Source organism: Stegastes partitus, unplaced genomic scaffold, assembly GCF_000690725.1.
Source record: "Stegastes partitus isolate 25-593 unplaced genomic scaffold, Stegastes_partitus-1.0.2 Scaffold7, whole genome shotgun sequence".
Lineage (NCBI taxonomy): Eukaryota > Metazoa > Chordata > Actinopteri > Pomacentridae > Stegastes > Stegastes partitus.
In genome coordinates this window covers 1,950,713-1,964,483 of record NW_007577738.1, presented here as the reverse complement: position 1 = coordinate 1,964,483, position 13,771 = coordinate 1,950,713, and the positions used below count along the sequence as shown (strand labels likewise).

General features: G+C 39.8%; 1 protein-coding gene across 1 annotated transcript in view; it reads right to left on the bottom strand.

The window, feature by feature from the left end:
• The window catches only part of znf385b (zinc finger protein 385B), a 50,630-nt gene extending 39,901 nt beyond the window's left edge, over positions 1 to 10,729 (bottom strand). The window contains exons 1-3 of the mRNA XM_008282522.1: positions 10,594 to 10,729; positions 10,347 to 10,490; positions 9,049 to 9,165 (exon numbers count right to left, since the gene is read on the bottom strand). Coding sequence (XP_008280744.1) covers positions 9,049 to 9,165; positions 10,347 to 10,490; positions 10,594 to 10,729 — 397 coding nt within the window. The remainder of the gene's footprint in view (positions 1 to 9,048; positions 9,166 to 10,346; positions 10,491 to 10,593) is intronic.
• Between the last annotated feature and the right edge of the window lie 3,042 nt (positions 10,730 to 13,771).

Below are 13,771 nucleotides of genomic sequence, written 5' to 3'. Positions count from 1 at the left end.
TCAGTGAGGTGATGATATTCAGGGTGAACGGTGATGACAGCCCCTCTGTCTCAATGGAAATCCCTCTCTCTCCCTCTATGTCCGTGATGCTCACTCGCTCACAGCAGTTCATGGCATCGTGGTTTTTAAAAAAAGAGAAGAGGAGGAAAGGAGAGGAGAGGAGAGGAAAGGAAGAACAACATACAGAATTACTACAGACAGGATTTAAAAAAGATAGATAAATACAGCAAATGAATAAACCGGGATGACAAACTCAATTTGAGAAAAAAATAGAAGTCAACCAACAAATAATGAAAAGCAAAAAAAACCATCCAAAAACCAACAACTAATCAACACAATTTTTTCTAATCCTCCCAGTCCTTGTCGAGTTCCCTTATTCATTCTATTTTTTTCATAGTCTTCAACTAGTACTCCCAACCCTCTCCTAGTTACATTATTTATACCAGTTTTCTAATAGACCCTTTACTGCTCCCATCCCTCCGCAACTAAATCCAATACTCCTACCATTTTTTGGTTATTCCTCCCTATCCCTTTACCAGTCCCACTAGTTATTGGCTATACCTCGACTAGTTCTGCTGGTAAAACCATTATTCTACTAGACTTTAAATAGTCCTACCAGTCCCACTTTTATGCTGGACCTCAACTAGACCTACCTATCTCCTACTATTTATCTCCAACCTTTCCACTAGGCTCTCACTAATCTTCTGCTTAACCTAAACAAGTGCTACTAGACCTCGGCTAGTCCTACCAATACATTTTAAGGCCTGCCACTCCTTCTCTTTACTGTTAGGCCTTCAACTTGATCTTAACTAGTTCTACTTGTCTTTTACAAGTTCCACTAGTCGTAGCCAATTTTCTACTTGGATTTGATAAATACTACCAGTTTTTCTAGTAGACTTTTTCTCTCCTATCTTTTCTTAATTTTTCATACTATAAATTCTAGTTACCCCTTCTTAGTTCTGGTTACCCCGATCCTACCAGGATTCTACAAGATGCTGACCAAGTACAAACCAGCCCTAAACGTTTTCCACCTTGCCTTGACTTGTCCCACCAATCCCCTTTAGTCCTAGCAGTCCAAGCAGTTGTCCTCACCAATCCTCTCCTAGCTTCTTCACAAGCTTTCCTCTTAACTAGTCCTGTGTATTTTTACTAGTCATACCAAGTTTTTATCTGAGCTTGACTATTCCTTCCAAAGTTGCATTACATGATACTAGTTTTCCAACTTTTACACGAGACCTTAATTAGTTCTAGTTTTTTTCCCAGCAGTGTTCTACTAAACCTTGACAAGTCCTACCAATTCTTTACCAGACCTTGACTAGTCCTATCAATTCAGTTTTAGTCCTACCACTTTAAGCAGTTCTCTTTACTGTTAAGGTTTCACTTGACTAATTGTGGTAATCCTGGTAGTCCTCTACAAGCTCCTTTGACTAACCCTACCAGAGTTCTACTAGACCTATTTGTGTCATATTATCATTTTACAAAAGTTATATTAGACTTTGAAAAGCTCTAGTTACCCCAGTCCTGCCAGGTGTCTACTAGGCCTTAACCAAGTCCAAGCCAGACCTCCAAAAGTTTTCCACTAGGCCTAGACTACTTATACCACTGATACCACTATACATTCTGCCTGAGCTTGACTAGCCCTTTAAGTCCTCTGTGTACTTCAATAGACCTACCAGTCTTCTACCTGGCCTTCATTAGGCCTACCAAAGTTAGACCAGTTTTCTAACAGACCCTTTACTGTGCACTTGTCTTACCAGTCCTACCTCTGCTGGTATACTCTGTCTTCTGCTAGACCTAGTCTACTCCTTCCAGCCCTCTAGTATACTGCTAGTTTCCTGCTTGACCACAACTCTTCTTATAACTACCATATTCTACTTCTGCAATCTACCAATTTCCTGCCACACAATGACAAATCCCACCAGTTATCTACTAGTCCTACTAGACCTTTATTACTTCTGTTAGTCCTCGATTAGTCCTCTTCATGTCAACTTCGTACTCCAGTCATTTACCAATCCTCTACCAATTGTATTTCAGTCCTCTGCTTTTGTAAGCAGTCATGCTAGTCCTATAAATTGCTCTAGCAATCTAATTTATTAGTACTAAAGAAGCGTCTACACTTCGCACCGGTCTTGCATTTCCTTGCACTAGTTGCCCTAGTCTTACCAGTCCTGTAGTAGATTTGCTGGAATACTCAGTCTTATGCTAGACTGTGTCTAGTCCTGCCAGCCCTATAATATACTCCTAGTTTCATACTTACCACTGAAACCACCACATTCTATTTCTGCTATCTGCTGCCAATTTGCTGCCACAGAATGACAAATTCCACCACTTATCTACTAGTCTTACTAGACCTTTACTAGTTTTGTTAGTCCTGTACTTATCACCTTTCCAGTCAGTTACCAAACTTCTACCAGCTGTGTTTCAGTCCTCTGCAGCAGTCCTGCTAGATTCATCTGCTAGTCTCTCCAGTCTTCTGCTGCCTAGCCCTTACCAGTTACACCAGCCATCTACCAAAGTTCTACTAGTCATACCAGTCCAATACTGGGTTGTCTTGTCCTCACGAGTCTCCTACTGGGAGATATTGTTGAACCCACATGGGCATGAATGTTGGTTTAGTGTTGCAGGATGTGGGTCAGGTGGGCACAAGCATGACTGGTTCAAATCGGGTCGTATCCCGTCACCCGCCTCCACCCCTGAGCCTGTTGTCATCACCATACAGCACTGAGCGTGTGAATCCGTCAGCAAGGTCTATTCATACACTGCTGAATGTATCAACACAATCTAACACACACACACACACACACCCACTGCTGCAATATGTGTCTATTAATAACTGTCTATTTCCCAGCTCATTATGAATGGGGTATCAGCAGGGCAACATGCTGACCTTTATTAGCCCAGGAGAGCTAATTAGAGTGAGATTATTCACACAGTTACATGAAAAGGAAAGAAAGGAAAAGGTGAGTTGATTTGGACATTTTCACTATATGTAAGGAGAATCTGATGGTGAACTCTGAGGTCTTCACTAAACGAAAAACAACTTTAGGATCCTCCTGAAAACATTGTGTTCTTCAACATATTTTTACTGCAGAACAACAAATTAGAGAGTTAAAGCACAGCAATGTTACTGTCTTCAGGACAGGAGAGGAGGGGAGGGGAAGGAAAAACCCAGAGAAGAAGTAGAGAGCAAAAGGGAGGCAAAGAGAGGAAGAGGAGACGAGAGGAGAAAAGAAGAAGAAATGAGGCACGTGGAAAGAAAAGACGAGAACAGAGAAGAGAATCTGTAATATTGTGAATATATTTGTCTCATGTGATTTAATCTTTTCATTTGTACTGAGCATGTGGATCACGAGAATTCACTTCCTTCATTAGTGAGTTTGTGTGTCCATAAGTGTGTGTGTGTGTGTGTGTGCATATTGGTATGTATGCTGCCTCCTAGTGGTCACTAACTGCAACTGTGGAGAAAAGAAATGTGTGTATTCAGAGAAAAAACACTCCGCACTGCAGATCCCCTTTTCTTAGTATTAATGCTCTCTGAGCTCCTCAGTCTGAGAACACCATAGTTCCACTAAGCAATTAATTTCAGTTCTGTTTGGTTCTTCTCTTGTACATTTTTCAAATTCTTTTCACATGAACATGTACATTTACTCAAGCACTATATTTCAACAAGGTTTAAGGTACTTGTACTTCACTTAAGTGTTGCCATTTTCTGTCACTTTAGGTTTTCGCCACATTAATACAGTTCAGTTGTATTTGCAGAGCCCCAATTCACAACATAACTAGCCTCAGTACACATCAAATAGTAAAGTAAATATTAAAGTAAAGTTAGTAAAGTTTTATTTTACAGAGAGAAACTTAAAATTAAAATCATTTGGGCAAGCACTAATATAGACATTTTACAAAACATCTGAGTATACAAAAGAATGCTTAAACAACAACTAATGTTCTAACAAGCAAGTTGTGCCAGTCTACATCAACGATACTTGAAATATTAGAGAAGACGGTCATTTCATTGTTTCTGGGGGATTTTAAACCACAAACACTGTGGACCAAGTAAACTGTAGAGGAAAATGTTTGCTTTGTAAAAAGTCCTTATGGGTGAGTCTCACCACTCAGACGCCCCTGGGATGTTATTTCAGGCTAACGAGACCAGACTCTTCTCTAAACGAATGGGCAAAGTGCCACACCAGCAGTATCAGTGGTCAGTGGGACATAAAAACTGCATGTTAAAAATATTCAGTCAAATTTGATGAAAGTAAAGTTGACTGACCAGGGTGCAAAGCTACAGGTGAACTCACATGGACAACCTCTGTTTGTCTTCCTTGCAGTGATCAGTCAGTCTGTGTGAGATCCTTCACCTGTTATGTATTAATGATTTCTATTTTTACTCACATGGACTATTTGAGTATGTTTACTGGATTATTTACTGTAATGTACTTCCTTAGTGTACCATTAGTTTTCTCGATTTTAATAGTCTTTACTGAATATGATGTGTTTTGTAAGTAACATTTTCACAGAACACTTTTGAACATTTCTGAAAAGAATATTTCACATTTGATGCATTTATCTGACAGCTATAGGAAATATATTTTACAGATTCTGACTTAACACAAAAAACACGTAATTAATTGCTAACATAGGATGCTAGTATGCATTGTTGTGGATTAAAACTACTCAAAAGTATATTAAGGAGCCAAAATGAGCTCAACTTTCATCAGCTCAAATATTAAAGAAGACAGTAATATTAGTGTAATACTGGCAGGACTCATTCTTCTACTAGGTAAGACCTTACCTTTGATTTTTGTACTTGGATTAAATTTTGATTTAAGCAGATTTTTATGATGACATCGTTCACTTTTTAATACAGGATCTATTTGTATTGTATTGATACTTTTACACGAGTAAACGATCTAGAAGAGTACTTCTTCCATGAAGGGTGATGTATAATTTTACACTTCTACAACAGACAGCGTGCAGATTTTTTTTTTTCAAGACAACTTTTCATGTAAGAAAAGAAAGACAAAAGCATAGAAAATGACATCACTTGACTTCACAGCACCTGTTTTGTCCAGTCAGCTGAGCTCAAACAACACATAATAATAATTAGTATTCAGCTATCGATTTTCATAAGCTTCATGTGAAAACCATCGATTGAGGAGCTCGTGGTCGCATCGACCGTCTCCAAGCAGCACAACTGTTTGTATTGGCTGTGATGTCATCTGACCTGACTGCTGATAGGCTGCTCAGTCAGGTCATTGTCACACACACGCACATGCACACACACACACACACACAAACACATACACTCGGCCTGGCCTGGAGGAGAGCTGAGTTCAGGCCAAAGTGCTTTTCATGGTCGAGCGAGCATCACATAATGGACAGAGAGGAAGAGAGAGAGAGAAAGATATGATCTTTCAGGCTGGGAGTGTGTGTGTATGTGTGTGTGTGTGTGTGTGTGTGTGTGTGTGTGTGTGTGTGCGTGCGTGCGTGCGTGCGTGCGTGCGTGCGTGCGTGTGTGAGTGTGAGTGTGTGCGCGCGTGCGTGCGTGTGTGTGTGTGTCCAGGAGAGAGAGATTTAATCTTTAATCAGTGTTATTGTAGCCTGATATGGACACACAGTATGTAATTACAGCTGTTGTACACACATACACAGGTGTGTGTGTCAGTGTGAGACTGTCTTTCTGTTTCCTCCATGTATCCTGACACAGTTACATGGTCATCAAATTAGGTGTATGTGTTTCCCTTCCCCCTACTTTGGAGTATATTAATCGCATTTTCATTCACATTAATCACGTAAAGTTTCCCGTCCAGCCTGGAAGTCAACTGCACTCAGCGCCAAAACAGCACATTTCTAACAGAACTTCTGCATTGTGTTTGGGCACGGTAATACAAGGAGACTGACATAAAGATGTCATGACAGCATATTTGTGTGGGGGCTAATACATTAAGGGAATAACACCAAATATTAGCAGTGTATTTGAAAAATGTCAAATGTTTCCAAGCAGGGCTGTGTCCCAGTTTAATGACCTGCTGCTGTCTGCTCCACTTTAACTCCTTTACATCTCGCAGCACGTTCTCACTCTGTTGACCGGCAGTTTGACTTTAAAGAAGTGGGTCTGAAATGCTGAAGATGGTCTCAAACTGTTCCAGCTGTATGTGATCAAAGAACCGAAGAGGGTCGAGCAATGTCAAGTGCTTCAGCTGTGAGTTCGCCGGCAGAGGGTGCTGGAAGTACTGCTACGAACAGACCATCAAAAATAATGAAAGTACGTAAGGACTGTTTAATTAAACTGAACATTCAAGATCACAGCTACAACAACAAAACACAGCATATCATACAACCAAGCAATCACCCCAAAGAGTGCTAATAACAAGATAAACTGTTTGCTTCCTTGCCCCCTGGATCCCAAAACCTACCACCAGGTTCCAAAGGCATATCATGTCTACTTTGTCAAATTGTGCCATTTATCAAAGCCAGAAACCGTAGAAACAGTGACAATCTTTTCAACTCTTAGATGGTCCTTCAACTGATAATCTGTGACAAACCTTTCTGGAAAGAAACGTAACAAATTCTAAGCTAAAAATCAGGATATTTAATCAAAATCAATTTATTCTGCAGGTCTCTTTTTTTTAATTACGAAAAATAAACTGTTTACACCAGATTCTACAAAAACTAAAACTTCTCAGTGCAACAGAGGAGCAGTGAGTGACTCAGCTGTAACCAACAGTCACATGACAATAATTTTGTGTCTTTTCGGTTGAACTGCAGGCAGTGTTTACACAGAGTAGATGGGAGACAAGAATGGAAAATTAAGTGTATAAAAGTGCTACAATAAGTACTCCCCTCTTTTTACCCTCAGTTTTGCTAACACTTAGTAGCATTACATTAATCACGGCTTTGTTTATAATGTATGTCATTATAACTTTGTTATACAACAATTTAGAATTTTCTTTACTTCTAGCCATGGTTGTGCTGTTTTGTTGTTGTTGTTGTTGTTGTTGTTTTTGGCCTTTTTTGGCTTTATTAGATAGGACAGAGAGAGAGAGACAGGAAAGTGGGGGGAGAAGAATGGGGGAAGGACCTGCAGCAAAGGGTCATGAGTGGGACTCGAACCAGCGTCAGGGACTATAGCCCTTATACATGTGACTCATACATGGGTTCAACCAGGTGAGCTATAGCAGCGCCCCATGGTTGTTTTGTTTTTATGCAGTTGCAGGAATTATATTACTATGAAAAATGAGTCCACGGTGAAGTAAAAAAAAAAAAAGAAAGAAAGAAAAAGTACAGCAAGAAACTGCTTGGGTTTCAAAGTGTTAAGAAGAATAGCATAACATTTTCATCATGCCAGTATTTGGAGGATATTATAAATACCAAATAAATACTTGTGTTAAGTATGAAGCAGCCACTTCAGCAGTTGGCTATACAATCTACACTACAAATACAATGTTTTGGAATGCAGAGACATTACAATATCTACAGCCATGCTCGCAGTGGGTGAACCAAAGTTTTGGGCAGACTGAAGATTTAATCTGATGATGATGCTACACAAAAAGTTGGAGGATGCAGACAGACATTACAGTTCCTCCTGAGGAGAACGTGGGCATCTAAACCTAATTTCATGGCAATTCATTCAGCAGATGGTTTCGAAATATTATTAAAAATCACAAATGTTAGCAGAATTACTAAAGACTGTAGGATACCGGTGCGGTAAAACTTTCATTTTCACAACTTTGAACTCACCAAACCTTATGGAGACTGCTCGGTCTGACGCATTTAATGGTTACTGAAGGTTTACTTCAAGTCGGCTTCAAACTAACTGAAACCATGTCATGTTTTGTTCAAACAGATGGTCGAAAGGTTGAGTGTAAACTTGTGAAAACGGAAGCAGGCATAACAGCTCAAAAATCAACTTGGCATATCACCAATGGTGATAAGCTAACTTGTCTTGTCTGTCTTGCTGCCCTGAGATCACAAGTTTATACAGTTGTAGTTTCAGTGTTTTGTTATTATTTCAATATAAAATAACCAGGTTAAAATGATTTAATCTGCTGCAAATACTAGCTTTTCATGTTTTATGTTCATTTATAATAATGTGAAGCTTTTCCCCACTGTGCAATCGATTATTTAAAGAGTAGGGACAATTTCAGTTCTTTGTGTAACTACAGTCCAATAGGATACATCATCTGGGAATCATGAATGTCTTCACCAGATTTTGGGACAATCCATTCAGTAGATGTTGAGATATTTCAGGGTTAATTGAAAACTGTTACCTAATTATGGTGCAACATGACATGGCACGTTAGAAGATCAGCAAAGTCAACAGGATTCAACCTCTGGGAACCAAGAAAACTTCCCAACAATCCAGCTAATAATTATATACTTATAAATGAGCTGCTACAACAACAACCAGACTGTGACAATAAAATAAGAGAGGACAGCCGGAATAAAAGCAAAGTCTAATTGCGCAGACATATCATGTACATCAGTGTCAAGCTGACTGTGAGTATTATGGAGTATGGAGTATTGTGGTATAGATGACATCACCAACATGACTGACAGGTGTTGAGGCGGAGCTAACAATACCCGTACAGAGGTTGAGTATAAAACTGCAGCAATGATCTGATTTAACACGGGGTCAGTTTATCCTTTTAGACCTCAATCTGAGATCCAACACACTCACTCACGAACACACACTCAACACACACACACACAGTCTGACCTCTCCCAGGGGACAGCAGCTGTTGATGATGGATGAGCCAAAGTCAATCTCACTCAGCAGACAGTCAGACTTTACAAATTAATGTCCTGTTCAGCTTTGAGTGTCCTTCTGGTTTCTGTGTTTTCTTTCGGGTGATAGAGGTTGCATTAGGAACACTGAGTACAGAATGAGTTATTTCCCTGCATGCAGGTGCTCTTAGCTGTAGTCTTTGCAAAGTGTTCAAATTCATCTTTGAACTGCAGAAGCGAGATAACTAAATGGTTGCAGAGGCAGTCATAGTCTGTGCAGTGGACCAAGAGCGGTAGAAGCATCAGTATCACTGGTCCTACCTGCAGTTGTGCTGGATGGAGCGCTGAGGCCTGGACTGAGGCCAGGAGTCGGAGTTAGTCCTGCAGGCTGAGAGATGAGCCCTGTGGCCTGTGGAAGAGACCTGGTCTGAGCCCCTGCTGAAACCAAAGACAAAACCCATTAGGAGATACAAGAAGTTGACAGCATTAAGGTTCTGCTGCTAGTGTTGTAATGTTGTTATGACTACTACAGTTGCTATGACTAGCACTACTGCTCCTATTGTTGCTATGACTAGTACTGCTGTTACTACTTTTGGTTTTTTTGTTGTTGTTGTTGTTTTTTTGTTTTTTTTTCTGGCCTTTTTGCCTGTATTAGTTAGGACAGTAAGAAAGTGAGACAGGAAAGGGGGAAGAAGAGGGGGGGAGGACCTGCAGCAAACTGTCGTGAGCGGGAGTCGATCTCACGACTGTCACCAATGGTTATTTCTGCGTCGAGGAACAACAGCTCGTGTGCATGGGTCGCCCGCTTAACCAGATGAGCTATAGGGGTGCCCTGTTACTACTATTGTTATGACAATTCTTACAGTTGCTACGACTACTACTGCTGCCATAACTACTACCACTGCTGCTATTGTTGCTATGACTACTACTGCTGTTACTGGTGTTACAATGACTACTACAGTCATTGTAGCTATGACTGCTACTGCTGTTATTGTTGCTACGGCGACTACGACTGCTGCTACTGTTAGGATTACTACAACTACTGGTGTTACTACTGTTGCTTATACTAATAATACTATTATTGTTGCTGTAACTACTACTGCTGCTACTACTACTGTTGCTAGGTCAACTACTGGTACTGTTAGTGTTGCTATGACTACTACTGCTGTTACTACTACCAATGCTAGGACAACTACTGCTGTTGATGTTACCCCTGCTATGACAACTCCTACGGCTTCTATTGTTGCAATGACTATTACTGCTGCTAATAGCGGTGGTGTTACTACTGTTGCTATGACTGCTACTGCTGTTATTGTAGCTATGATTCTTGCTGTAACTACTATTGTTGCTATGACAATCACTGGCTCTACTAGTGTTGCTTTGACTAAGACTGCTGCTATTGCCGCTACAGCTTGTACTGCTATTACTACCAACACTTACCATGAAAACATTTTTTTTTTGTTATTGTTCCTTTATTTTAATCTTTTTTAAAACTAACATTTCGGTCTCCGAGGTTCTGCTTACACTCATTTACCACTGCTATACTACTGTTATATACGCTCATTGTAGCATCTACTCATGTAGCTACTGTTGTAACTGCTGCTACAGCAGTAATGTACCTGCCGCCTGCTGTCCTGTCTCTCCAGGCTGGAGTTGTCTCACTCTTCGGAGGTGAGACTTGCCATTGTAGTGCAGCTGAGCCTGAGCAGCAGAGGTCAGCTGCAGGTTACACACCTCACATAATGAGTACGCTCCACCCTGACCTGGGAAAAACACAACAAGGATGAGTCTGAGAGTACGAAAAAACTATAAGGATTAGTTGGGATGTCAGATGATATAACAGATGCTGTGTCAGAGGTCAGTCACCTGGAGATGGAGTCTGCTGGACAGAGAGACTGATGGTTGTAGGTGTCGGTGAGTCCATCAGCTCTTGACACATCCCCCCAAAGGCCAGGATCTGGCCACTCTCCAGGAGCTGAGAGGAGCTGAGAGGAGTCTTCATCCTCGAGGAAGAAGAGAAACAGACATGAATGACAATCACTCATACTGGACATTCTTAATATTCATTTAAAGGTAAAATATTAGGACTTTTTTCCCAATAGAGGGTTTCTTGTAGCTTGTTATCCGTATTGCACCATTCACTTATATTCAAGCTCCTTTGGGCAAGTACAAACTGTTCAGAGAAGAGAAATAGTTTGCTAGTTGATACTACATATACTGCATGTCGCTTGAATAAACGTAATGACCCATTTACAACCGCGTTAACAACATCCTAACTAATAATCAGAAAGCTCATTAGCTTTAAGATCTTATTTCCTTTCCTCTCATTTAATAAATCTTGTAAATGAAATTCTGTACAGCCAAAAGAACAAAATGCCTGGAGGGAGTAAATGGCTCCATAAAGAAAGTAATATAGTTTTGTATGCAAGACTGAAGATGAAGTTAATTTAATGTTTTAATGTTTATCATCTGCTAATTTACTGGAACACGTTTTAGTAAAAGTTTCATTTCTGAATGGATTATTATTAAAACTTGGGTTTGTTGGAAGGAAACATCATGTTAATGTCTGACAAATATTTTATTACTGCAGCAGTATGTTTACAGTGTTTTATGAGTCAGTCTTTGCTGGGCACTTGTATTATGTATGACGTAATTATTACCAGAAAGAAAAAAACATAAAGACATCGTTAGAGAGTTTTTGTGATTTACTTGCCAACTAACCCGTTAAGGAGACACAAAGTCACCAAACTTCTGCAGCCAAACATTTTGCAAATAAGCGCAAATGAATTTCACAAAAAAACAGAATGGGATTTCCTAAACACAACAATATATGTAAATATAAGAGATTTTCTTTGCAAAGACTTAAACAAAGAAATCCTGACAAACATAACAAAATAACAATAAAAGCGCTCCATTGTGACTGAATGGTAAACAACAGTGATTCAACACTACATACAGTAATAGTATGAAGGTGACACCAAACGTCCACGTGACCCAAAAGGAGACACTCACTGACAGACGGACGACGCAAGTGACGCCCGAATGGCACCGGACGCAGAGTGTGAAGCATCAAATGCTCACAGGGAGAGTGATGAAGTAATGAGTAAGAGGAGGGAGGAAGGATGACATATGTGTGTGCGTGTGTATATATGTGAACGTTTGAGTGTGTATATATGTGTGTGTGTGTAGGTCGGCCCATGACTGTGTCCATCTGTTGTCCTGTCAGCGCTGCCAAGTCACATGACCTCTGACAGGACGCACACCCACTCATTTTCTCCTCATTCAGTTTGGTTTATTGGCGTGACGCACATTACGACTGTATATACAGTATTTAAATTCACTCTGGGGATTTGGATCAGCTCGTTAAGGCATTAATGGCACAAAACCAATTGTTGCCTAATGATATTTTACTTCATACGACAATAAAGCAGCTGCTGCTCGTAAGTTACGCTCCGCAGAGGAAATCAAGGTCTCTACCTCTCTGCTATCGACATTATTTTGTGATTTTGTCCCCATTTTTGTCTGCATCTTTGGTGCAGTGTTTAGCTGCTGATTGCCGTAATAAAGAAACATCTTCATAGAAAGCCGACATGAAACCAGAGAACCATTGACATTCATATTAATATGAATATCTAAAAATCCAGCCTTCCTCTGCTGTGTGCAGCAGGATTTGCTCAATATGTTTCGATAAGGAGGCTCATTTTTCTGTTTTAGCTGCCTTTAACGACCTGCATTTCTCATAAGTGGAGGACAATAACATGCTGAATCTCACATTATGAAAAAACATGAGTGAATGCTGTGAAAGTTTTTAGACAGCAGAGAACCCTGGAAAAGTTTACATACATGAGCAAATGTTGCAACTGGAAACTGTCATTAGCGATCTAGTTTTTATTTAATGCTAAACTTATTGCCGTTAAACTAGAAAGCTAGAATGCTGAATGAGATATTGAATTTCATCAAGGTGACTAGTCTCTGTCGACGATATGAAGTTTAGGAAAAAGTTCAATAAAGCCCTCTTCAAACATCTTCGTCTGTTTTTGAGACGTAGGCCACCTTTACATTAAGGTTTGGATCTTTGTTCATAAATAGCCAAGATACACTAACAATATTTTGGACAGTACATCAAGTGGCATAATGCATCAATAAACTAAAGACAAAATCTAGTCATTCCTCTTCACTGACTCTTCACCACTGATCTTTGTGTTCACTGTTTTAAGATAATCAGTCCAAACCTTCAGCTCATGAACATGCTTCTCATCATCAGAGCTGAATCACCAAAAACCTCAAACCAATTATGATGCACTTCCTAATGACTTCCTTACTGACGTATTGTAACTCAATGAGCCTTTAAGAAACACTGAAACAGGGCGGGCGATTTACATCTGCGACACTACAGCTAAAATACTAAGAATACTGAAGCAGCTGCATTTTGTGTCTTACAGTGTTTATTTTTTACAATAAATCCAAATCAACAGTGAACTGACCTCTCTTCATTCATTCAGAAATAAAGCTGTGAGTCTGACACACTGCAGTCACACTCTGCAGATGATAAAAATTATAGGAAACTGGAAGAGCAGTAAAAGAACAAACTCAATTTTACCTTTTTTTGCCACCTAATGCCATTATGGTTTACTTATTTTGGAGCAGGTGCACAATAATCAGCAGTCAAATAGCTAAAATTACCCAGATGCATTCTGCATGTTATGGAGTACACTACTGAGCTTCTATTGAAATTAGAAAAAGTAAATGTAATAAAAGAGAGAAAAGTGCTATATCCTGTGTGATTTTCTAAGTGAGACTTTTTTTTTTACAAAATGTTATTTCTGGAGAAGTCTTGGTTTCACTTCAGCTCTCTACAGAATCAGGTGCCGAGGCTCATGGGTATAATATTATTCAGGGTCAGCCAAGCAAAACAAAAGAAAAACACTGACTTTGTTTGGAAGGAAGGTGAAACAACCTATAGCACAAAGATGGTCGTCTCTCTTCCAGCTGGTTGTTAGTAGTTCACTTTATGTTCAGCAGACAGCTGGTTAATCTGCCACTG